This window comes from Dromiciops gliroides, chromosome 2 (genome assembly GCF_019393635.1).
Source record: "Dromiciops gliroides isolate mDroGli1 chromosome 2, mDroGli1.pri, whole genome shotgun sequence".
NCBI lineage: Eukaryota > Metazoa > Chordata > Mammalia > Microbiotheria > Microbiotheriidae > Dromiciops > Dromiciops gliroides.
Window position 1 is genome coordinate 341270377 of NC_057862.1, and position 25585 is coordinate 341295961.

The 25585-nt window shown below is 36.5% G+C and overlaps 1 protein-coding gene across 1 annotated transcript; it reads right to left on the bottom strand.

Annotated features, from left to right (window-relative positions):
• Positions 1-1060: 1060 nt before the first annotated feature.
• On the bottom strand, positions 1061-23061 carry PANK3 (pantothenate kinase 3). The gene is made up of 7 exons (XM_043982359.1): positions 22637-23061; positions 15269-15621; positions 12690-12943; positions 10408-10584; positions 9744-9867; positions 7955-8080; positions 1061-7468 (listed from the first exon to the last, which is right to left on the bottom strand). The coding sequence occupies exons 1-7, from the start codon at positions 22662-22664 to the stop codon at positions 7418-7420; spliced, it is 1113 nt and encodes a 370-aa protein (XP_043838294.1). The 5' UTR covers positions 22665-23061; the 3' UTR covers positions 1061-7417.
• Between the last annotated feature and the right edge of the window lie 2524 nt (positions 23062-25585).

Consider the following 25585-nt stretch of genomic DNA (forward strand, 5'->3'; position numbering starts at 1 on the left):
AAAAAAGATCTCAGCTGTGAACGGCACCCTGAACTCCTTTCTTCCCATCTCCGACACCAGGCCCAAATGTATTGGTCTTTCAACCTCAGGGCAATATTTTATCTTTTTTGTGTGTGTGAGGCAAATGGGGTTAAGTGACTTGCCCAGGGTCACACAGCTAGTGTGTAAAGTTTCTGAAGTCGGATATGAACTCAGGTCCTCCTGAATCCAGGGCCAGTGCTCTATCCACTGCACCACCTAGCCACCCCATCCTCAGGGCAATATTAACAAGGTTTTCAAGTGTGTGATCATCTAACCTTGTTCTCAAGTTGTGATTGTAACTGCAGAACAAACTTACCTGTTTTGTTTCTCCCTTAAGGCTGTCACATATATATGTAAGGACTGAATTTATATGTGATTCTAATCCCCCCCCCCCCGCCTCATTTACAGATGAGAAACTGAGGCTCAGAAGTTGCAACTTGACCCAAGTCACCAAGATAATAAAGTGGCAGCATCTGAAAGAACCCCCAATCCTCAGACTCCAAATCCTACACACTTCCCAGTATAGTATATCACATTTCTTCTGACTTTTTACCTTCCTTAATTAGTTTTCTAATCTTTCTTCTTTCTTTCTTTTTTTTGGTGAGGCAATTGGGGTTAAATGACTTGCCCAGGGTCACACAAGCTAGTAAGTGTTAAGTGTCTGAAGTCAGATTTGAACTCAGGTTCTCCCGACTTCAGGGCCGGTGCTCTATCCACTGCGCCACCTAGCTGCCCCTAGTTTTCTAATCTGTAGAGACAGATTTCAAATATTAGTGTGGTAAAATGTAGTCTCATATTTAAAGAGAAAAATCTATCACATGGTCAACTAAACCACAGAATTAGTCTCACCCACTGCACAGTAGTTTTGGAATATTACTATTTTTAATTTCTCTTGGGGAAAATGTTAAAACTATTTATGCTATTGACTTAGCAACACAAAGAAGTTATTTCTCTATAATTCATCCAGGTAAAGCCACTTATGTGTACACAAATCCATTGTCATGTACGGTGCAAAAAATACAAAAAATTATGGAAAAAGTTAACTATGGAAAGAATTTTATTAGGAAAGAAGATAAAAAGCACGGTTTCTAATGTTCATACAGAGCAGCAGCAAAACCAGGAAAATCAAGTATTTAAAAAGTATGTAGGGTGTAATGAGGGTTGCTTAATGGCAATATAATACCAATAAGTAAATGAAACCCAAGCATTATTCATGCAAACAAGCATTAAGGAAAATCCAGAATAGAATGGGAATGTTTACAGTAGAGGTCACAATGAGAATTAAAGAAACTGTACATACTGATGAAAAACACACAAAATGAAAGATAATAAATTAGGAAATTTACAAGAAATGGTTTATAGTTTACATTGCTGTATAACTTAGTAAGTTTATTAGGAATAAAATTTATAGTCCATCATATATATTTTACATCACAGATTCAGTGTCAGAACAGTAAACAAAATTCAGACATAAGTACAATGCAATAGAATAAGGCAATTTAAAACTGAAATGGCTTTTATGGATAAAGTGAATCTCCAAATAAAAAATTTTATGTTTTATAAAACTAGCTATTCTCTCTAAAGGATGCCAAAACTCTTGGTCAGTAAAAGGGCAACAAGTTATTTGAGCTTAAGAAGGTTTTAATGTTTTCATCTATAGCTTAATTTACACATCCAAGCACAGAATATATACAGTTGATGAAATTATGCACATGTCCCTAAAATATTAATTCCATCAAAATACTGGAAGAAGGAAGATAATAGCACATACATTTCTGATCTTTGGAATGATTTTTCACTTTCTAAACATTAATTAGAAATACACGGAACCTCTCAAAAAACAGAAGGCTACAATTTTCCTAAGGTGAGACTTCAGATTAATATTTATGTCATTCCAGGTGGAATTCTAAAGTGAAAAATATTAAATGATTGCAGCATATGCATCACTTTTTATTTCCACAAACTTCTGTAAGACAAAACAATTAGTAGAAGCCTAGGTTGAAACTATTGAGGATGCTAGTGATAATCACTTTCAAAAGATGCACCAGGACTTCAAGCAAGGCAGAATATGAAAGATATAAAAATCCGTATCATAGCCAATATTCAATAATTGCTTTCTAGCTGCATATAGCACAAACCAAAAATTGCAGACTTCTTTATGTTTATAAGCAAACTGAAAAGTATTTCTTTGTTTAAAAAAAAAAAGCCCCAAAAAACCAAAACTAACCAAACCTAAGAATTAAAGTTCAGACGAATGGAAGACAGAACAAAAAGAAAATTACAATTATCAAAGGAATAGATTAGCTATAAATTCTTTTTTAGCTTTTGTTCAACACAGATCATTCTGTTTCTACCATATCATTCGGCACTGCCTGTGATTTCTGAAGTTACTAGTGATCTCACTGCTACATTTGTTTAATCCTATTATGAACAGAAAGGGAACATCTGCTATTTTTCAATTATATTATTCTCAAACAACTGAAGATAAAAAAGTGGAAATTTTAAAGCTAAAGATATGCAATTTATGATATAATATGTTTGTGAATTATCCATTTGTCCTTTGTAAACTTTCCTATGGATCAAGTGTTTGATATGAGATGTACAAGTACCTGAGTCCCCCAACAATCTGCCTTCTGCTACAATGAAGATGGAAACTGCTAAAAAAAAAAAAATCAGAAATAGGTCTCTAGCAATCACTGGAGGATCATGTTTGTATTTATAATGATCTGTACTCAAGAATTTAAGTTGAAACTTTTCCTTTTGTACAATACAAATATGGCATTTCAGAATAATGTTCAAATGATTTTCAGTTTGTTAAAAATCTGAAGTTAATTGATTTTTCCCCCAAGGTTCAGCTATTTAAAATTCTAGTCAGATATAGCCAAAACATGTTTTTTTTTTTCCACTAAGCCTGCCTCTTAATAGTTCAAATTTTTAAAAATAAACTAAAATTGGTAATATGTTACTGGAAACAAATTTTCAAGCATACTTCAGTACAGCTGCTAAATTAACCAAATACAAACCAACTTAAATAAGACTATGTTGCTTTAGTAAAAACATTAAATAGCTTTAAAATTTGATAATTTTAGTTATGATAAAGTTATCAGTTTGATAAAAAACAAAATTTTAGTACCTATTAACTTTGGCAAATAGAATTATATTAATTACATGAATTTGGAATTAGCGCCACAAATCCATTGCATATATGTAAATTTTGTTTAAAATGTGGAGGAAAAAAGAACAAATTATTTCTTTTAAAATATAACACTTCCTCTTCAGGATTTTGTTGATGCATTTTCAAATAAATATAGAATTAAGAGCTGGAAGAAACTTTAGAGACCACCTAGTCTAACCTCCTCCTCATTTTTCATGAGGAAAACTGAGGCCTGTTGAGGTGAAGTAGGATAGTAATGGTACTATTTACAAAACACCACAACAGAGCTTCACTGAATGTAAACAATAAGACATTACAAATTAAGTTTACTTCCATATTTAAAAATTTCTTTTTTTAATAAGTTAAAATTATTCAATTAAAGTGTAGCAGAAATATGAAGGTTTGCTATGTTGAAACCACCACTATTCAAATAGACTAAATATTTTAAAGCAAAAAGAAAAACTCAGTAACTTTTTAGTCTCTACTGAAAATATACTAGGTTCAATATAAACTATCACAGTAAACCATTTCCTCAAATGAAAAATAAACTACATAAAGACACATTCCCTAAAGTTCATTTTGATGATAGGGACTTAAAGAATATAGCTACTTAAAAAACCCAGGTGACAACTTCTTCAGTATTGAAAAGAGGTTTTTAAATAGACTTATGTGTAAATAGGAACATTTGTTTCATTGACACTTTGTTGGGCAGGCCATTTTGTGAAATGGTCAAAAAAAAAAACAAAAACCAACACCCCAAAACGTTTAGTAATACAGAAAAGGCAAAGGCTTTCTACCATTTTCCTTCATGAACCTAATGGTGAGTAAAAGCTCAATTACAACCAAAAGGAACACTCGTTTTTCTGTTCACTAGTCTTTATACATGGCTTTTAGTGGAGAAAGGTTTTATTACCAAAATACATTCACAAGTGCAATATCTAAAATGCATAAAGTGCTCAAAAGAAAAAAAAAAGTGTGTAGTCAATTCTTTGTAGCTAAAAACCAAAAATTTTCTCCCAAGAGGAGCTCAGTGGTTATAATAGGCATTTCAGAACTACTGCTAGCTATCTTTGAGCCAAGAATGCAAACACACAAAAATGGGGACACACAGCAGGGGACCATTCTTTTAATCCAAAAATGCAATGGATAAAAAATGAAAATCTGGTCAATTTCTTGGTCCATTATATTGCTTAAAGAGATGGAATAAGCATTCCAACTATTGGTACTCCCAACACAAGCTATCAAACTTGCATTAGTGAAGGCAAAAAGTTAATGAAATCTTTATAGATTCTGATATTTGGCAAGTAATTTGTCTGTTCAAGGATTTTTAGATGTTGTATTGATTAAGGGCAGTGAAGTTTTTATTGCCTAAGCTAAAAGTAAACAAGCCTTTAGTACTCTCTAAATCAGTAGGTCAGCAGGTCTTTGCCACAAGTAAATTGGTTAGTGCTGAAAAGAAACCTTGCTCCTTTTGTTCAGATCAAAAGGCTACCCCCCTCTTCCCCATAACCCATCTTTTGAGTAATTCTGAGGTTGCTATGCTCCTTCAATTTCAGAGTATATCGCAGTTATTTTCTTAGGAGTAAAAATTAAGTTATTAAGTAGAAGACAAAAGTTGGACAAGGTAATAGAGACAACAAATAAACCAATAAGGACTGATAGGAAATTACTCCTTTGGTGCCTGAAGTCGGCTTCTGACAATACCATAAAGGTGAAAGAATTTAAGGCACTGAAATTGCCAAATCAACCTAGTGAAGGAATTATTATTTTTTAAAATTGAGAAAAATGTGCCCTGATAGGTATTTTTCCATTTAAAACACTTTCACATGAATTACTTCAGTAATTCTATCAAGTAACAGGGAAATGGATATTAAGAGTGATGTAGGATATTTATTGGGAACATTCAGAAGTAGCACAGGCCAAAAAAAGGGGGTTTCCCGACATTTACTGAGAAATAGGTTTGCATATATTCTTCCCTCTTAAGTGGGTCTTCCTTTGGAAAGCCCCTATTTAGGAACCTTCATCTTCATTTTAAGTTATTTCTTAAGCATGCAGCTTTGAGGACTGCAGTGGCTGAGCTGAGAAGCTAAGCTCATTCACAATGCTTAGATGGAATTTAAAGATTATCAAGAAGTATAATCTTAATAGCTTTTACTGTAGCAATTGCATTTTCCTTATGCTCCTGGAGAAATAGGATAAATAATGCAGAAGCAGAGTGATAGTAACCAGATTTCATGGTCACTACATCCTTCTTTGGTTGTAGATGAATTCACCATTAAGAAAAGACCAAAATTCAGGATGTACCACAGTTCCAACACATATTAGGACAACATCCACACTATTTTTAAATGAAACCATTAACTTGAAATTTGAGAGAAAAATCAACACCTGTCACTTTTTTCCTTTAGACACCTGCCCCCTGATAGATACCAATATAAAAACTGTAGCAATTTTGACTAGTTTAAATTAAATTAGGCCTAAATTGAAAGTCTTCAAAATAATGAAATCATGAAAATATGGCTGAAATATGAAATAGCTAGAATAGGAGAAATGAAGTGGGATGTTATCATTTTGGGTTTTAAAACAGCCAAGATCTGAAGTTTGTTCAGTTTAAAATTAAGTGGATCCTTTTCTTTTAAATGACATTCCCACTATTCCCAACTTCCCTCAAAATTCCGTGGTTCAGAACTTCATGCCTTTATAGAAGGAATATCTTAAGATCAACAGGGTCTGGTAAATGTTTGTTGTGCGTGATATCTAAAGGATACATGATGGAGAAACATTTATATATAGCACATCATAGCCTACTGAAAAACATAATAAATAGAAAGTCTTCTATTGAGTACATACCGAGTTATGCTGTGGTTTATACAAACACATAATACTTCTCTTCATGTAATGAGTACCATCATGGTGTATCAGGAAGTGGTTAATATTGTGAACCATCCGAATTCTAAAAGTCTCATGAACATGTGTGCTATAGCACTGAACTACTTTGATAATGTTACTTTTAAGGTCAAAATCTGAAAAACTCCACAAATTTACCAAAAACAATGACTCCAAAATAGAGGGTAAATTCCAAGGCCAACAAGTTTTACAAACATTGGACTTATAATGCTTTTATTGCCAGAATGTACAAAACACTGATCCTTTTATGATTCTGCAATACTGCCTCTGAATCCCATGAAGCTTCAAAATAACTCATCTTCCAGTTTAACAAAATACCCTGAAGGGTTAAAGTGGGGTCTGTTTTTTTCCCCATATAACAGAATACAAAGTGTGTCTGCTTTGTTGGTTCAGACCTTATAAAAATGAGGAACTAAGCTCTAGTCTGAAAGGAATATAGCAGAGGGAATACAACCAGACTGAGTAATGCACTTTGATCTTATACCATTATATTTATCTACTGTCCTTATTAAACAGGTCACCAAATTATCAAATTAAAATTTGATGTTATGCCTTTTGTATTAAGCACAATGATTTGACTCCATAGTGCTCTACTGTACCAGCTAACTGAAACTAGAGTAGTTTTATAAAATATATTGTCAGAGCTTAAGCTGCTACGTACCTGCAGTTTCACAAATAGCCATATACTTTAATTATAGTATGGTATTTGAAAATACTTTGAATTCTACTGGGGATCTCTCAAAAACCATAGAAACATACTTTTAAAACAATGCATTAGAAAAGCTCTAATAGTTCTCAACGCCTGAAATTTTCTATCATCACATGAGAATGGAATCTCTCAGTGACACTTTGGTTGTCAACAGTGAATTTTCAATACAGGGTTTGAAAAGTAATCAAAAGATAGGCAAAAGAAACCCTTGTAACATACATTCAGAAGGAATTCTTTTCATAAACTAAATAAATATCTGGGTACTCCAAGATTTCTGTATGAGCAGACAGTACTGCAATGCTGACTACTTAAAAATAAATGAAAATATTTGTGAGAAGCTCAGAGGTTGTGTTGCATCAAGAGGATTCAATACTGGCTATATACAGAGAAGAGTAAGACCAAAAGCTTTAAAGCATTTCAACTGGAAATGCTTCATGTGACAAAGATCTCACTTGAATATGGCAACATTCAGCAGCTTACCATTTTGACAATTAAAAACAAACAGCAACATCGCTGTTTTCCCCCCATTGTCCTTTGGTTCCCATCAATTTATATAATGCAATAATAATCCTTCTGATTTTCAGTTCCACTTGGATGGCATTATTGACACAGCAACGTTCCATGTTTTAGCTGAAATTTGGCAGCCCCAGGAGAGCACCAACTGCTCCAAAGTATCCCTGTAGAAATAATATTTTTAAAAACAGCCAAGTGTTTTAATATGCCCATAGTAGTAAATGCTGTTCAAAACAGTGAGTATAATTACTTATAAAGGAAAGTAAACAGACAATTCTCAATATCACATCTAATTCTGGTTAGAAAATGATTTGCTTTTAAGTAAAAAGAAAAAAAAAACCCATGTATAATAAATTGACAGTCTATTTGTAGCAGCAGAGTAACCAAAGGAAGGCTTCTTAGTATGCTGGGCAATTCCTCTGTAGGATTTACACGAAGAGCTGGGTGAAAAGGCATGGGTAAAACTGGATTTCTTCTGATATGTGGAAAAGCCAGACCTACAAATTTCTGAATGAATAAAGATGTATCTAATTTTTTTAAAAGTATGTTCTACAACTTTCATAAGAAGAAAAAAAATAATTCAACTATCTGGTTGGAAATTTAAACAGGCTCCCAAGTAAGGAAAGGAAGTTGACAATCTCACAACATACCTCATGTTCTAGAAACAATGCCTTTAGCTGGCCTTTGGACCAATAATCCAATGCATATGCCAAAAGTTTCATTGACAGGGTATTGACACGTAGAAAGTTTCCAACAAAGACAACTCTATTTATTTTCTAAAAGAAAAAAAAAAAGAGGTTACTTAGAAAAAGCATTATAACATTTGTCATAGACGAACATATTTCTATGATCCTTACTAAAAATATATGTAGTTCAATAACCCATTTTAAGGACACCAAATTATAGATGAAACAAATTATAACAAATTTGCAAAGTGCTTTGGTGATTATAGTACTTTTAAGTTGTTTCCATGGACATAAATTGAGAGCAGAAGTGAACCTTAAGATCAACTAATCAAATCCTCTCCTTTTATAGATAAGAAATAAATGAAACAGGGCAGCTAGGTGGCGCAGTGGATAAAGCACTGGCCCTGGATTCAGGAGGACCTGAGCTCAAATCTGGCCTCAGACACTTGACACTTACTAGCTGTGTGACCCTGGGCAAGTCACTTAACCCCCACTGACCCACAAAAACAAAAAAAGAAATGAAACAAAACAAACAAAAAAGGAATAAATGAAGATCATTGTTTAAATGAACTGCCCAATGTCACACAAAGAAATAAATGGCAGAGACAGGATTTGAACCCAGGTCCTCTGACTTAAAATCTAATGCTCTCTTCTTCTGCACTCTCATTAGAAATGGCTATGTAAAAAGGTTGCTTTGCAAAATAAGCTATAAATTTGGATACTGTAATAAGTAGGTTGACATTAGTGAAACAGAAAAAGCAGAGGGGGAGATGACAACTACAATGCAATCTACATAAAGAATTAAAGAGTAAGAATTTGTTAGCGTGTAAACTACATGCTCTAACTACTTAGGGGAGAGTTTATCACATCAACAAAAGCACTGTCCCAAAGCATATACTAGTTTCAACAAAGTAACTTGTCTGCCTTTATACCATCATCACCAACCAAACTTCTAATTACTAATTCAGTTTTTCAGGTTCTTCAGTAACAGTGATGACAGCAAGGAAAACACATTAAAATAAAAAGACACCTTTACATCTCAAGTACTGAGGCACAGGGAAGCCAGACTCCTGTAAGCACATTTAAACTACAATTTAATTTACCTAAATTATAAATTTACCCTGATCCTTTCCAGAAATAACTTGCCTGTTAAATGAAGCACATCTGTAACATTTGTTTATGGATCTGAAATAATAAAGGCCAATACTGCAAATCAAATATTACCCAGCATTAAAAAAATTAAACCATTCAACTTTTATTTGAAGAGCAAATCTCAATGTCTTCATAGCCCTGTACAATGCTGCTTGATCCATATGCAACAAGGCAGCACTGTAAAGAAGCCGAAGACAATAAGAAATCTTCCAGATGCTCAGACAATTTTAATACTAACAATAAAAGAATGTCCCAAATTATTCAAAGGCCATAAAAAGGAAAATGAACTAGTTATTAGAAAAAAGACACCATTCATTAGAGCTTATCTTCTAATTAAACTAATAAGATTTAAGGCTTTCTGAAAAGGTTCTACATTATGCTTCCTAGATTAAAAAGGAAATGTAAATGTTGCTTTAAACTAAGGCCTAGCTATTTAAAACCTTATTTGTCTACCAATTAAGCTACAGTGATAAAAGTAGGCAAAATATTTTAATCTTTGGGATTTAATGGAAATAAAATAATTTTTTTAAAATCCTCAAATATTTTTTACAGTCCTACGGTTTTCATTCAGCATTTTTCATCTAATTGAGAGCATGCTTACCTCATTATCAGCACACATCCTTGCTATAGAACCAATGTTATTGGTGATAGTAATTAAAGTAGCTCTTGCTAGATCTTCTTTACTAACAGATTCTCTCTTTTCCTTATAGATCATGTTCCCAAAACTGCAGGGAGAGAAGGATGAAAAAGGGGATGGAGGAGGGAAGCAAAGATGGAGAGGCCAAATCTGTTATAAGTAAATAAGGCAACCTGTTATTATAGACTTAAGAACTTCCCACAGCCATGGAAACAGCTTTTTTTCTTCAAAGATTTAAAAATGATCTAAGGTTGATCTTAACACACACAAAACTAGTTATATAGAATATTCAAAGTAAAAATTATAGCTAAGAGTGACTATATGAAAATTCAAGTACTACTCATTCTTAGAAGGAATGGAAGGCTACCAAACTACCTATTTGTAAAACTTTTACACAGAATCTAGGAAAATTTACTGTTCTATAAGCCCCCCTAAGAAGGAAATGTTTTGATCCCTTTCGCTAAATTGTTATTGTGCAATATTTAGTAATTTTTAGTTGCCCCCTCAAACTAGGTTAACACAGCAGTCTTATCTACATAAAATTCTATTCATACAATTGTTTGCTAAATATTTAATTCGTTTCCCAAAATTAAATAACCCCTGTGAGTGATTCAAGAATTTAACTTACCTAGATGCTACAGCCCACCCTGGCAAGCCAAATCTTTCATAATCTCCTCCATAAATATCACGGACCAATTTATCAGCATGGGTGCTGTCACCTTTGGAAGCCATTTCAAGAGCTTCTTCAAAACTTTCACAGCCCGTCAGTAAGCTGCATAAGCCCAGAAATGTGCCACCTCCCAGGCTAGAGAGAGAGAGACAGAGACAGACACACTTCATGAGAGTTCCATTATATCCTTTCCCCAGGATTGTTTCTCAAAAGCTAAGACATTGAAAATTTTCAATATCTGTGTACCTACTAGGGTAGGCACAGAAATATTAACATAAGAGAAAATAGTGAACTAGACAAATTAAGAAAAATGTGCTCCACCTTTGTGGACTCTCCTCCAAATTAGCTGGTTTCTCCCAGAAACCTCCACTTTAAAAAGGATGCCAAGACTACTCAAATCTTCATATTCCTGCCCTCTCCTGATTCTCCAGTTTTTCAACCATGCCCCCTTGACCAAGTACCTTCTTTTTCTTTTACCTCCTTTTCAGCTTCCTTTTATATTGTGTCTTCCTCCTTTAGAATTTAAGTTCCTTGAAGGTAGAGGTTATCTTTCTTTCTGCTTGTATTTGTATTCCCAGTGATCACAGTGCCTGGCATATAGCAGGTGCTTAACAAATGTTTGATGACCCATCTTCCTGAAGTACTTAAAAATAATGGTTTCTGGGAAGAACGTGGGTCAAATCGAGAGAAACCCAATTTCTATGTGGTTCTCAAATGAATGGTCTGTGAAATGGAGTCTGCTTAATATTTTTAAGTCCATAAGCCATCCAACTTGACAACTTAGCAAAAGTATTATGAGATTTCTTATATTAAATTCTGAGACCCGGGGCAGGGGCATCTTCTTGGAAAAAAGGTCTAGAGGGAAAATTGAAGTGACTGCATCCTGCAATATATGTAAGGTTCATAAATTTAGAGCTGAAAAGAGACTCAAGAGTCTAAAAAAATTTCTTCTACCACCACCTGACATGTAGATAAGGAAGTGAAGGAAAGAACTTCCATGAACTGGGGAAAATGTTATAGCTGCAATTTCCAATAAAGCCAAATGCATCCCAATCAATTTTGTACCAAATAGCTGTTAATTCCACATCTTTACTGTGATGAACATTAAATAAGTTCACAGTGTTTGCTGCTCTGCTGACAAGAAATTTCCTTGTTTCCACTAAACTTTTTCAGTGTTATGTCCTAGGACAGTTCAAAGTTTATAGATGGTCTAAAAGACTGTGACACTGGCACATTTCTCATCACTATCAATTAGGACTGAGAGCCATAGTATAAATTTTTTGTTTGATGGGTTGCTATAGCCAAAGAATTGCCACCAACTGAATAGAAAGCCTACTCACACACAAAGCCTGTCCAGGATGGCAAAAGCTGCCAGTCCTTGTACTACCATCAGCAAAGCTTTCTAGAAACAACAAAATGAAGCACTGAAGATGGACTACAATACAATATTCAAGTATGAGCAGGCAAAGTCTTTAATTAGGGACTCTAATTTGAAACAGTGATTCCTAGGGGGAAATTCAGACTTAAAATTTTTTTCGTATAATTTATCAGATATACTGTTCTATTTTATTAACTTAACTTTCCTTGGACTTCTCAGCAATAATGAGAATGTGGGGAAGTCTTCATTGCTAGAGAAATTAAGCACTAAGGAACGAGTTTCTTGTTCTTAAATCAGAGGTAATACACACAAATACTATGGGGAGCTCTCTGAATTTATTCCAAACAATACTTTTTTGGTGAAGATTTAAAATAACTCATGATATAATCCATAAAGGAATAAAATTTCATTAAATGACATTAAAACTGATGGAAAAAACCATCTATTTAAGAATTTCAGGAAAGTGAAAAACTCATTCATACTTTAAATACACACACATATTTGTGTATATGTATGTATGTACATGTAATATATGCATAAAAGCTCATGAATGAAAATACCTTACATAATTTTTTTAAATTTCACAATTACATACCAATGTGGCTTTCATTGTTACATAAATATAAGTTGCCTTCCTGAAAGGCCAGCATTATTTATTTACAAAAAAATTTGCATTCCACTGATGGAAATCTATAGACAATAACACTACTATACTTTTACTTCTTTCCAGAATAACTCTTCAACTAACTAGAAATAAGCAGTGAATAATGGGAAAAGAAAATCAGTTCTTTTAGAATATATACCTTGCATAATGTTGATTTAATAATTTATTTGTGCATCCACAAGACTGAACAGTTATTACCTTGTTCCAGTAACTCGCTTATAGTTGTCTTTGGAATGGACAGCTAAAATACTGACTCCAGAACCAATGTTCACAACCAGTAGTGGATATGGGTCGTCTAAGTTAAAAGGCATCTTTTGGCATCTTTCAGGTTCTGAGGCATTGCCAAAATAATAGCATTCTGCCTGCCCATTAAAACTGACAGAATCTATATATAGCAAGCCCTTTACAAGGCAGTCAAGTTCATCCAGTTTGTGCAGCTGGAGGTTTCCAATCTGTTTTAAAAAAAAAGAAAGAAAAAAGCAGCCATTTAAAAAACAAACTATATATCAAGCATTCAAGTAAGCTCAATGCTACTATGTTAGACTTTGATTTTGGTTGTCTGTCCAAAATCATGTGCAACATTAGATGTTTTCAACACTTGAAACAAAACTGCCATTTATAACCCACTCTGTAGAACTTAAAGGTTTGGTGGAAAGAGTGATGTCTTTAAACTAAGAGGTGAATTGCATGTGATGTTGGGCAAGTCACTTAACCCTCCTGGGGACTTAGTTTCATCATCTGTAAAGAGAGTTTTGGACCAGATGACCCCTGAGGTTCTTTCTAGCACTAAATCAATGCTATTATGATCTGTTACCAAAAATGTCATTAGCTCTTATTAAGCCTTGTTTCAGAATTTCCAAGTTACCCCATTTAAAAATCTTAATAATGTGAACCTTATATCCCATCACAGTTTTTTTCTGATCTTCATTTCCTATTTCTACTTCTGGTACTATATTTGCTACTCATCTGGTAGGCTCTACTACATTAGAAATGCTTTAGAATACAGATTACTTTTAAAAACAAGCAGGCCAGTGAAATTGGTTTATAAAGCGTATAGAGGAGAGTAAATCATAAAAGTGAGGAAGAGGCTAGGTTGCAGATGACTTTAAATGCGAAACAGAAAATTTTATATTCTATCTTGGAGATAGCAAGGAGTCACTGGAGTTTATTGAGTAGGAGAGGTGGAATATATATATATATATATATGGTCAACTCTGTCTTAAGACAGCTGAATGGTGGATGGATTGGGGAGTGAGAGTTAAGGAAACCAATTATAAGGTTACTGCAATTGCCTAGGTGATGAGGACGTATACAACAAAGATGGTAGAAGTGGAGAGAGAGAGACAGAGAGAAAGAGAGAGTGTGTGAGTGTGTGTGTGTGTGTGTGTGTGTGTGTGTGTGTAAGACTATGAGGGTCAAAATGATCTGACAGATTGGACATGTAGGGTGAGTGAAAGTGATGAGCTGAGGATGATACTTAAAGTCTAGGTAACTAGGCAGATGGGGTACCCCTTGTGACAGGAAGAAAATTATGAAGAGGGGGAATTTCAGACAGAAAAATAATGAATTATTTTGGTTTTAAAGAGACTTTCCATTCCCCATACATTAGTAAAGAAGTGAAGTCCACATATATCCTGCACATACTAAAATATGTACATGTTGTCTCCCCCAGCTGAATGTAAACCTCCTTAGGAGTAGGGATTGTTCAATTTTTTTTGTCTTTAATCTCAAGAGCACATTGGAGGAACTTAAGAAATGCTTGCTGATTAGTGTATATGTGATAACATTTAAATAAAACATTTTATATCTAAATAATAAACATAGTAATATAACATAAATAGAAATAATGTATAAACTAATTTTTGTAACTTTTTATAGAATCAGAGAACTGTGGACTTGTTAAAAAAAACAAATCAAACTCCAGAGATCATATAGACCAAGCCCCCATCAAATGCCACATCTGAGGAATCACAGGTACTATCAACTCTTCAATACTTATTTTAACAGAGATGACAATCTAGGATAATCAGAAACAGCATCTAACCACCTCAGGGATGAAAGCATGGTAGAGATGGTAGTAAGGAAATAGAACTGGAACTTGCTGAATGGCAAAGAAATTCACCCAAGCTTTCAGGACAGGAGGCACTGGTCCAAGAGAAGTTTTTGACAGGGTGAAGGTATCCTACTCATCAATTTATCTGTATAGCATTAACTAGGAATGGATTATAAAACAGACAATTCAAGGACAATTTTATGTAGCCTGCTAGGTCTTTGAAGCAGATTTCCCATCTTAAATAGGTCTTTTTTCCCCCCTTTTCTTGCAGGGCAATGAGGGTTAAGTGACTTGCCCAGGGTCACACAGCTAGTGTCAAGTGTCTGAGGCTGGATTTGAACTCAGGTCCTCCTGAATCCAGGGCCAGTGCCTTATCCACTGTGCCACCTAGCTGCCCCCTTAAATAGGTCTTTCAAAACACACTAGAAGCCCCTATAGGATGGGAGTGTTGGGGCAGAGTACTATAACAAATGTAATAATCAGTCATCAAGTTTCAACTTCATCTAGAGTTGCTCTTGGAAACCATTTGAATCATGGACCTAGAGCTCTGTATCTGTGCAATAATATATATCACACAAATGTTCTACCTTCTTAAATCCACATACATTCTCTCAGTACACACTAGCTTAATAATGGGGCTAAGTAGCTCAGGCAATAGGTAAGGTAGCTTGATATTAAAGCAAGAATTAGTTAGACTTATAATAATTTTTTAACAGTTACCTACCGTGCGAAAATCTTTTTCAAATTTGTAAGCACCACCTCCAGTAGCACATAGCACCGTGTGTAATGTTGAGAAGTTTTTATCTCTCCCCATTTGGATAAAAGTAGGCAGGTCATGGGTTGGAAATCTGATAAAGTGCAAGTTTCCTCTTCGGCCAAAGAGTGTCAAATCCTTCAGTTCAAGATGAACATCCCTAACTCCGGTCAACCCATAGGCTACATTAGAAGTCAGATATTTCCGGATACTTTTTAAACTTTCAACTTCTTCTTGCTCTTCCTCTGCTGTGATATCAATGGGTTCAAAATATGCAAGTTTTACAAGAGTGCCTCCTATGTCCATGCCAAACCATGGGAAAGCTGTAAATATAAGAAATGACTGAAATCAACACTGATCTTTCAGAAACCAAGCATCATGTTAGTCAGTCACAACATCCAACTTTTGTTTTAGAGATTAGGTCTCCCTATCTTGTCCAGGATGAAGTACAGCAAACGACTCACAGACCTGGCCCCACCAGATGATCAGCAGAGGTTTGACTTGGCTCAGCCTCCAACCCGAACCATTTCACTTGTCCTTAGACAGTCTGGTAGCCCTTCAGCTTCTGTGGGCTCACCATACTGGTGTCAGACTTGGTGTGTACCCCAAGTGACTTTAGCCCTACTGAAGCTCAGAACAACTGATCTTGAGCAATCCACCAGGATTAGCCTCTCTGGTCAATTTCTCAGGGATTACAAACCACCACACACATATCAACCACCTGTGTTGAAATACTATTTTCACTACAAACTAGTCTACTAATGCTTTTTCCCCTCAACTAAAAAACTCTAGACTTGGAAGGAACATTAGTTATCAACTATAATCCAATTCTCTCATGTTGCAGATGAGTAAAAGAAGCCCAGAAAAGCCAAACTTTTACCCTAGGTCTGAGAGTAATTAGTAGAAAAGATGAACCTGGTCTTAGTGTTACTTAAGCACTATTTTCCAAAACAATGCTGCTGAATAAATTGGTTTTTGTCACATTTCTTTTCATTGAAATGGAGTTATCTAATCAAGAAAACAAATGCTACATATACAAGATCTTCTTCAATGTACCATACCATACCATATTGTATTAGCACAGGATACTAGGTTAGTCTAATACAAATAACCATGGCAAGGCTATTAGTTCAAGTCCACTTAAGCACTGTGTTGTAAATCAGGAAGGACTTATGTCTCTGGGACCTTAAACAAGGAAGCTGATACAGATCATCTCTAAGGGACCTTCCAACTATAAAATTCAATTACACAATGTGATTTGTGTAACTTTTATATAATATGTACTTGAGATATTATTGTACCTTTGTTCTCAAGATTTCTGAAACTTAGTATTACATATATCTAGCTACAAATCATAAATCAGATACTGGAGACTTACTGTAGGAAAGCTCCACCATTGCAAACACTACAGAAATAGGTTTTACACAAATTCTTTAGTATTTTAGTGTATCCTTTTAAGTCTGTTTAAAACACCAACTGATTTCCAAGGAAAAATTAAGGAGAAATTTCCTTATTTCTTATTCCACAACTCCACTTTTCTTTTTTAACCTTTCCTAAGAATATCTCCATACTCCACTTACTTGAAACATACATTTTCATTCATTTTGAGGTGGGAGACAGGAAATACATGATTCAATGAGGAGGGATTCTAAACTTCTCCACTTCAGAACCTGTACACTGACTAAGCTTAATAAATTATTTCAAAAAGGGGGCAAATGAGCTAAGGACTTTAAAAGCATAAGATTCAGTTGTAAAGAAAACTATCATATGGTAACAAGTTTTATTACTATCCCAGACCAGTATAAACAGGAGAAGGATATAAAGGAAAAGGAATAAACATTCAAGTAACACCTGCTATGTGCCTGCACTGCACTAAGCCTTTAAAAACCATTTCATTTAATTCTTACAACTCTGAGGTAAGCAATATTAGTCCCATTTTACAGCTGAGGAAACTAAGGCAGATAGATAGAAGTTAAGTGAATTCTCCAGGATCAAACAACTTATAAGTGTCAAAAGACACAGAGGCACACAGCTCTATCCACTTAAACAATGAAAAAGATTACCTCTATTTTCTTTAGCTATATAGATAATGCGCAAAACTCAAATAAGTGCCATGCAGCTATTTACATATGAAAAACACATTGTTAGAAGCTAAAACAGGATCATAGCTTTAAAGATGTTAAGATCAAATAAAGATTTAAAAACAATTTTCCAACCAGAACAAACCTATTATTTATACTGGAAATTGCAGGCATTGATTTGTATTTTAAAATCCCAAATAATTGCTTCAAAATATTAATACTATGATTTTTTTTCTACCATTTTTAAAAGTTTAGATAAAATAGAAGTACCACTCAGAACTAACAATTACAAGAGGAAACTCCACACTAAATATGGTTCCTTGGATAAACACACTTTAGTGGGATAGCAATGGAAGCAATTCTATTTATTCAACAGAGCAAAAAAAGGCTTTGTAAGAGTTTTTCCAATCTGTTGAATAAATATGAAATTAGGGCATTTTTTCTGGGTATTAAACAAAGAGGTCATTCTGGCATTGCATAACCATGATAGGTACTTCCATGGCTTCAAATTCTAGAAGGGTTGTGAAAAAATCCTCTTTCTATACAATCAATCAGTGTTAGACAAAAGGCTGATGAATTGCGGCTTTTATTAATCTAATAAAACTCTGAAACTCAACATTGTATGATTAATTAAAAAATTTATTGGAAATCTCAAACTCTGAGCCTTTGCATTCAAATATATATATTATAAGCATCACTCCCCAGGCAACTTGGAAAGCTCTATGAGGTTCAGTGCTCATGCCCTTTTTCTTGCCTGAAACCTCTGGACCAGATTTATAAATACCAACACCACCTTACATCAAAGTGAAAACCCCAATTAGCACCATATATATAGCTTTGTTATTCTCAAAAACTACATATAAGCATTAGTTAACACTCAAAAGAACCTTATTACATAGGAAGTTATTTCTAATTTGTAAATGAAGAAACATTTACTGTTTTTGAAACCATGCAGGAAAACCCAAGATTAAACTCAGTTTTTGACCCCTAGGTCATAATACCATTTAATTCCAAAGTACACATTGATGATCCCGGCTCTAGAAATGATTAGTATACTGAATTCTGAAGGGAAAAAAAAATCTCGTTTATGATTTCATATCATCATATGAATATTAATATTACATGAAATTTTTTCAGGCAAAGGCTGATGTGCTAGGAAAACTCTAGGCATAAGTGGAGGGGAAGTTGTGTTTACATTGAGAAAAACCTCGAAACTGAACTGTCCCTGTGCTGTAGGATTTAAGAGCAAGACAACCAGGTTTGCAAAATCACTTCAATTTGTTCTAGCTACCTAAAAAAAGAACAGTACCCATAAATTAAACATATTCTATAAAGAGCACATTATAAAAAGTGCATTCAATCCATCTACTCATTTTTATTCAATTTAGAACACCACCCAAATCAAAGAGCAAACTAAATTTGGAAGGTCTGTTGGACTGTCAAATACTGAGCTTATACCTGAAAAGGACACTGTCATTTTAAAATGTAAAGCCGACAACTGATCCAACATGCAATAAAAAAACCTGAGAGGTCATAGTACATAATATTCATGTCTTAGGTCACACATAATTACAGAGCTGAAAAGGTACATGCAGATTGTTAAATCCAACCCCTAAGTTTTACAGATGAAGAACTGAGGCCCTGAGAAATGAAGTTCTCACCAAAGTCAAAGAACTCTTAAGGAGGCAAATCAAGTTCTATGCTTCAGTCTTCTGACAATCTCCTTCTGTTACAGCTGTTTCTGTGATTGACTTTTTATTTCTTAATCAAGGACTAACTTTTCAAATATAAATTCTTTACTATCCTACTCTGTAAATTTTTTTAGGGGACTAATTTTCATATTAAAAAAAATCAGGGAAAATACACTATGAGACTTCAAAATGTAACAAAGACTGTTTCTCTCTGACAGAAATCACGATGAACCCTATTCCCAGAAAAAGTTAGTACTACCCACCTTTGCCCAGAAATCCATAACACCAACACAACAGGATTACTGGAATTCAAGCTAAAATTGTGGAACCCATTTACCAATGGACAATGGACAATGCTACCACTTAAGGACAGAGAGTAAGAAGACATAAATACTAATAACAGACCTATTTCTGTATTCACTAATATACAAACACATCTGTATTCTACTTACCTTGAGATTTAAGGAACAAATTGCAAATACTTGCAACACAGAATAAAGCTACAATTACCCTCACACCCCCAAAACTTAAGAGTTCCCTAGAAAATATTAAAAGCACCCACAGGTGAAAAAGTCACATGTTAATCAGGTCACCTATAAACACAGTTTCTGAGAATGCAATACTCAAGATGCAACCATATAACAGGGTAAACATAAAAAGACCTAATTACAAGCATTTTGTTGAAAGCAATTATACCCTCCCTAGTTTTATAGTGTTTTAATCTTCTCTGGAATTTCTCTTGTTGACAACCTCCACTTCTGTGTTCCTCACCTGGTTCTACTCCAGTGGCCATCAGCCCCATTAGTAGCAACCCCACCTCCCACCTCCCAATAATCACAAGGGCCTTTAAGGTACAGATTTGCTCTATGCAGGCAAAAGGAAAAACCTGGATGTCCAACCATCTCTTTAATGATTAACAGAAGATACTGAATCACAAAGGCAAGGCTGTTAATTTCTAACATGGTATGCTATAAAAGTTTTACATACTGTTAAATGTTGCAAAAGAGGAGAAAAAGAATCCAGCACTAAAGAGCTATTTAAACACCACTGGCACTGAACAGGTTTGGGAATTTACTCGTTTTTGTTTTTTAAACAAGTTTGAGAATTTACTCTTTAGGTGAAAAGAAAAAAACAACGATGACAAAATTATGGCGACTTTAAGAAAATGAATTACAAGGTAGCAGATTTGTACCAAGTTCCATATACAAAGTGCTTAAGATAGAAAATTTTAAAGAGTTGGGTTATCTTCCTTATGAACCCTTCCTCCCCTCCAAAAATGCAACCATGAAGGTCTTCAGGTTGAAGCTGAATAAATGTTTTTAGAAGGGATTCATATTCAATGAGATGACCTCTGATATCTCTTGAGTTTAATTCTGTGATGAATTTTGTTCCATTAAGCAGAAACTGAACAGTCAAGCCAATTTCACCACAACACATGTGTACATATACATGTATTTACTTTATTCCTCAGAATTAAAACTAAGCTAGCTGTAAGTTCAATATATGACAAAAGTAAGGAACAGAGCAGTGGAAACAATGGAGTTGGAGTGAGGTCATTGGGCTTCAAGTCCCAGCTCTGATGTTTTAAGGATGTTATTCAATCTAAGTTTTCAGCACCATAAAATAGAGGTAATGATATTTGCACTATCTACCTTAAAGAGTTACTGTTTGGAAAATTATTACAAATTTCAAAGTTCTCTATAGATGAGATTACACACACATTTATGCAAATATTTCAAGCAACAGAGTAGGAGTATATGTGTCAGTTGAAATTATTTAAGTGAATGGTAGTTTTTTTTAAATTGAGATGAGTAGAGAAAACTAATCAGTGGATAAAAAAAAAAAATTCTTTTGGCCTGGGCCTATGATTTCATTGGTATAGGAAACTCCTGTGAAGAAACTTCCAAAGAGTTGTCTGGGGGCACTGAGAAGTGGAGTTACATACCCCAGAGTCATCCAACCAATGTCAGAAGAACTTAAAACTAATAAAAATTTTCAACAAAATATAGAATATAAATTGTGATCCACATAACTCAGGTCTTCTTAACCCCGAGGCCAGCTCTCTAACAATCACAAATTTGTTGTCTCAAAGAAAAAAATTCTGCTTTTGCCCATTCATATTAATTTCTTCCATATAAACCTTTGGAAAACAGGAACTAGATAAATTATTGACTTGAATTATTACTAAAACCTAAGGCTGTTATAATGAACTAAGCTCTACAAAAATGTATGTAGCTATAACAAACATTGTCATACAGGCATTAAGTGTTGAAGGCCGGATTAAAATCGTGGTCTCACCTACCCTGCTTCCTCCAATATTAAGGTTCAAGTTTCCAACCTGTCCCATTTGTCTTCTACTTTTTATGTGGATGAAAATTTATATTTTGTTGAAAATTATTATTAGGTTTAGCGAATTGTTTTATATTTAAACTTAAATCTATGCAGCCATTTCCAGTTCTACTGGAACATTTATCTACCTCACTCCCCCTAACCCAACCCAATAACTTAATGAACCCGATTTGTAAAATAAGTAGGTTGGGAGAGCACTTAAAATAAGGTAATCACTACAGCTGAACAACAAACAAGATACACCACAGACAACACACCACAAATATAAAAGAAAAGCAAATGGAATCACATTTTTCTTCTTTATAATGAAGGTAAAACAGTAATTATGAGTTGTAATGGACAAGTTACACGTATGCATCCAAAACCTTGTCATTGCAGTGGTAAATAAGATTGGTTGTAGGAAATCAACAAGTTATTAAGGGAAGAATGTTTCTGAAATCATTAAAAATTGTAGTCAATCCTTGCTTCTCTCAAGGTACCCCAGTCTAGTTCGAGGAACGAATTTTCATGAATGCCACATCGAAATTTAACACACACACACACACACACACACACACACACACACACACACACACACACACACACACACACACAGCTATTGCTATTTTTACAACTTATGAGGGAAAGGAGTTGGCCGGTATCTTTTTTTTTTTTACATCTACAATGGACAGGGGCCTCTGGGCACCTCTGTTGTCATCTGTTATCTCTAGTAATATCAAGAGAGCCTGAAGACTTGGATTCGAGTTCTGACTGTCCTTTTATTAGCAAAAGGGGAAGCAAATCTTGAATGCCTCAGTTTCCTCATCTGCAAAATGGGGGAAGAGGACTAGAAAATGATAAAACTACTTGTATGGGGGTAGTGAAGACGACCCTTTGTAAACTAGCAAGAATCTCGGAAACGTGACCGTGACCTATTTTTGTAATTGGCCGAGGGGGGATCCACCGAGCACGGATGATTCTCCGGTGTTCCTCGTTTAGAAGGTTAAAGATGAACTTAGTTTTTGAAAGCTCGCCTATCTGGAGGGGTGAGAGGTAGAGTGGAGCGGGGGGCGCTAAAAGCCCCAACTTTCAACAGAGCCCACAGGAGCGCAGGAAGCGGGGCGAGGAGCCCCTCCTCCCTCCTACCCCCTCCCCCCAGCCCCAGAGAAGTCCCTTTCTTCCCGCAGCCCTCGCCCGCGGGCCCCCTGCGGATTCAGCAGCCCGACCCCACAACTTACAGGGCTTTTTGGCATCTTTGATCTTCATGCTGCCCGCCGGGGGAGCTAGGGGCAGCAGCAGCGGCGGCGGCGGCGGGGCCTGCACCGGGGGGCGGCGGCGGCGCGGCCCGAGGGCTCCCCGGTCCCGAGGCGGCGGCGGCGCGTAAGCGCGGGCCGGGTCCTCCCAACAGCGCGGCAGGGGGCGGGCTCGGAGCGGGGCGGGGCTGCCAGCCGCCTGAGGCGATGCCCGGCCGAGTGGGCGGGTGACCCGGGAAGGGGGGTAGGGTCTGTCTCTGGACCAGGACCCACTGCAGCTCCTGAGGCACGGCCGACGCGGTGGGGTCGGAGGGCGCGATGGGGGAGAGACGCCGGCCCTCGCCGCTCCGGGCCCCACCGCCGCCGCTCCAGACAAAAGGCCCCTCTCCCGGGAGCCGCCGCGCTCCGCCGCCGCCGCCGCCGCCGCCGCGCTAAGCAGCGAGCCCGCCCAGACGGAAGGCCCACGTGACACCCCCACTCTGTGCGCGCCAAGAGGGGCTGCTGGGGCTCGTAGTTCCCTAGACAGCGAGGCGCCGCTCCAAGACTGCTGCGGTGTATTCGGACTACAGAGCCCAAGATGCCTCACGGATTTATGTTCCCCGGGGTCTCTCTTACCCCCTCCCATCTCCTCAGCGTCTTCCGTGAGGGAGGGGGCGGGGCGTGAGTCACGCCAGCCAGTTGGCGGCCAATGGGGGCGAAGAGTGGGCGGGTCTGAGTTTGTACAGTATATGTGTCCGTGGGGGAGGGAAGAAGAGAAGGCGTGTCTGGTCTGACTCCCGCCCCTCTGTCCAGGGCGGGGCCTTGCACACCCCTTCCTCTATGAGAATAGTATACCTGTCTTTTTTTTTTTCCTCTTGTCTGAGGCTGGAGATGTTCTCATAGAAAGTGAGATATGGAAGGCATCTTTGGATAGAACCCAAACTTCCCATTTTACATACGGGGCCCAGAGAAGTTAAGCAACTTGCCAAAAGCCACACAGCAAGGCAATGGCAGAGACAGGGCTTAGCACTGAAGTCTCCAGAGATGATTTTAGCACACCTTCCACTATATCATGCTAGTTTGGAGGGAATGTCCAGAGCTAGGTGCTGCCTTCTCCACCAACTAAATCCTCAGATGTTTCCCACTCTTCTTCCTTTCCCCAAGTTTTGACCTGGGTCTTCTGCTTCATTGCCACCACCAGATCTTTACCTAGTTTCTTCCTCTTGCAGGCCTTCTGTGGACTTGGGCAGCTCACTTCCACTTCTCTCCTGCACACAGTATTTCTTTGGGTTTTTATTTTCAGTTACTATTTAGTGCAGGGAAAACTCATTAAAAACAAACAGTGAAAAAATTTAAGCACTAAAAATCTAGAATAGTAGAAAGAGTATTTAGAGTTAGAATTTTAAAATAAGGATTTCAGTTTTTGTTCTGATAGTTCCTCTTATTTCCCAGATAAGGACACTGAACCCTGGGTTCTCTTACTTCTGAATAGTCTCTTCCTGGTACCTGTCCTTTGATTATTTTCTAGCTTGTTATGTCTCTCAGCAATTTGTGAATGGGAAATAAAAGGGAAATGGAAACTATCTCAAAATAAATTATTGCCATTCTTGGAGGGAAGGGAATGCTACTGGGAATTATAGACTAACTTGCCATCTGTGACTTCTGCTTGGCAAATTTGTTCACCGTTACCTCAGACAGCCCAGGCAATACACCATAGTGGTGGATTTAATTGATCAAATTGATCATGAGGTGTCCCAAAGAATTACAAGACTCAGTGACTCAGTTTCCCAAGTTTTATTAAATTACTCTGATGACTTCAGGGAGAGCACCAAAAGTGGCTCAAATAGGGAGAGGAAAATGGTTATATTTAGTGAGAAAAAAGTAGGTCATCTCGTCTTAATCTCCTCTTTAAGGAGGTACATGGGAGGTCTTATTCTAATTTGGACTTCCTGAGGTCCCAAGACAACCCCCAAGGCAGGTACCTTTTTCCCTGGAGGTGTGTTTTGGGGGTTTACACATCATAAGGTGAACCTAAGGACATATTTGGTCCTTTCTATGCATGTTCCTAAAGACTTCCTTAAACTTGTCAGATCTAGAGGGTCTCTGTTTTTGATACCTCTTTACTTAAGATCTGGTTCCTAGGTATCCTGTCATCTAGGAATATTAATGGCTGTTAATGGCTAATGGTCCCTAGTTACTGTCTAAGCTTCTGTTTATAGTATTGGTTGGTATGGACTGAATCCTCTAGTTACAGTTGTAAGGGGCTAAAATTCTAGCTGGTCTGTCTAAAATATCTAATGAATGGAAGCCAATAAATTATAAGATTTAGCAATAGTTTAGAGTTTTAAGCATTTATTAAGGAGAATAAGAATTTGGTGAAGAGAGAAAAAGGCCTAGATTCATCTATCTATTAAAGGGAGAGCGCATTTCTAGCTCCATTCTCAACCAGAGTCCTGACGAAAAAGACCAAGCACACCAGCCTCGCCCCCTCTTCCTCCCACATGCAAATATCACTTCCTGACACCAAAGAAAATCCACATGTCTTGCCCTCAGGTGCCTTCTCCTCATGGCAGAGCTTTCCTACAGTAAGTCTAGCAGGTGGCATCCTTCCAATCATTACAGTCCCCCATTTGTTTCTTCAAGAAGCGCAGGGTGTTTCCTTGATGAAACAGTCAAAAATAACAGAATATAATACCCTATGCTAACAAACAATATGTTAATAACAATATAGAAAAAGGAGAAAGAGGAAATTTTGCCCAGAGGGGCGGTCCCTCATAAACCAGCACTTTGACACTGGCCTGCAGAGGGAAGGCCTCTGCAGAGAATACATATTACAAATGGTGTACATAACAACAGAAGGAAATAAAAATCAACAAAACAAAACTGTTAATTTAAAGTCTTTGAAAGTCTTTTCTCAGATGTCCTCTGGGTGTAGTCATGGAATGGAAGTCTTTT

Bases quoted from the DNA above. Each gene is read 5' to 3' on its own strand.
- PANK3 (XM_043982359.1), bottom strand. From the start codon at position 22,664: ATGAAGATCAAAGATGCCAAAAAGCCCT. The intron at 15,622-22,636 runs GTAAGTTGTGGG...TTATATTTACAG, and splicing joins CAAAGATGCCAAAAAGCCCT to CTTTCCCATGGTTTGGCATG. The intron at 10,585-12,689 runs GTAATAACTGTT...CTCTCTCTCTAG, and splicing joins AAGCGAGTTACTGGAACAAG to CCTGGGAGGTGGCACATTTC.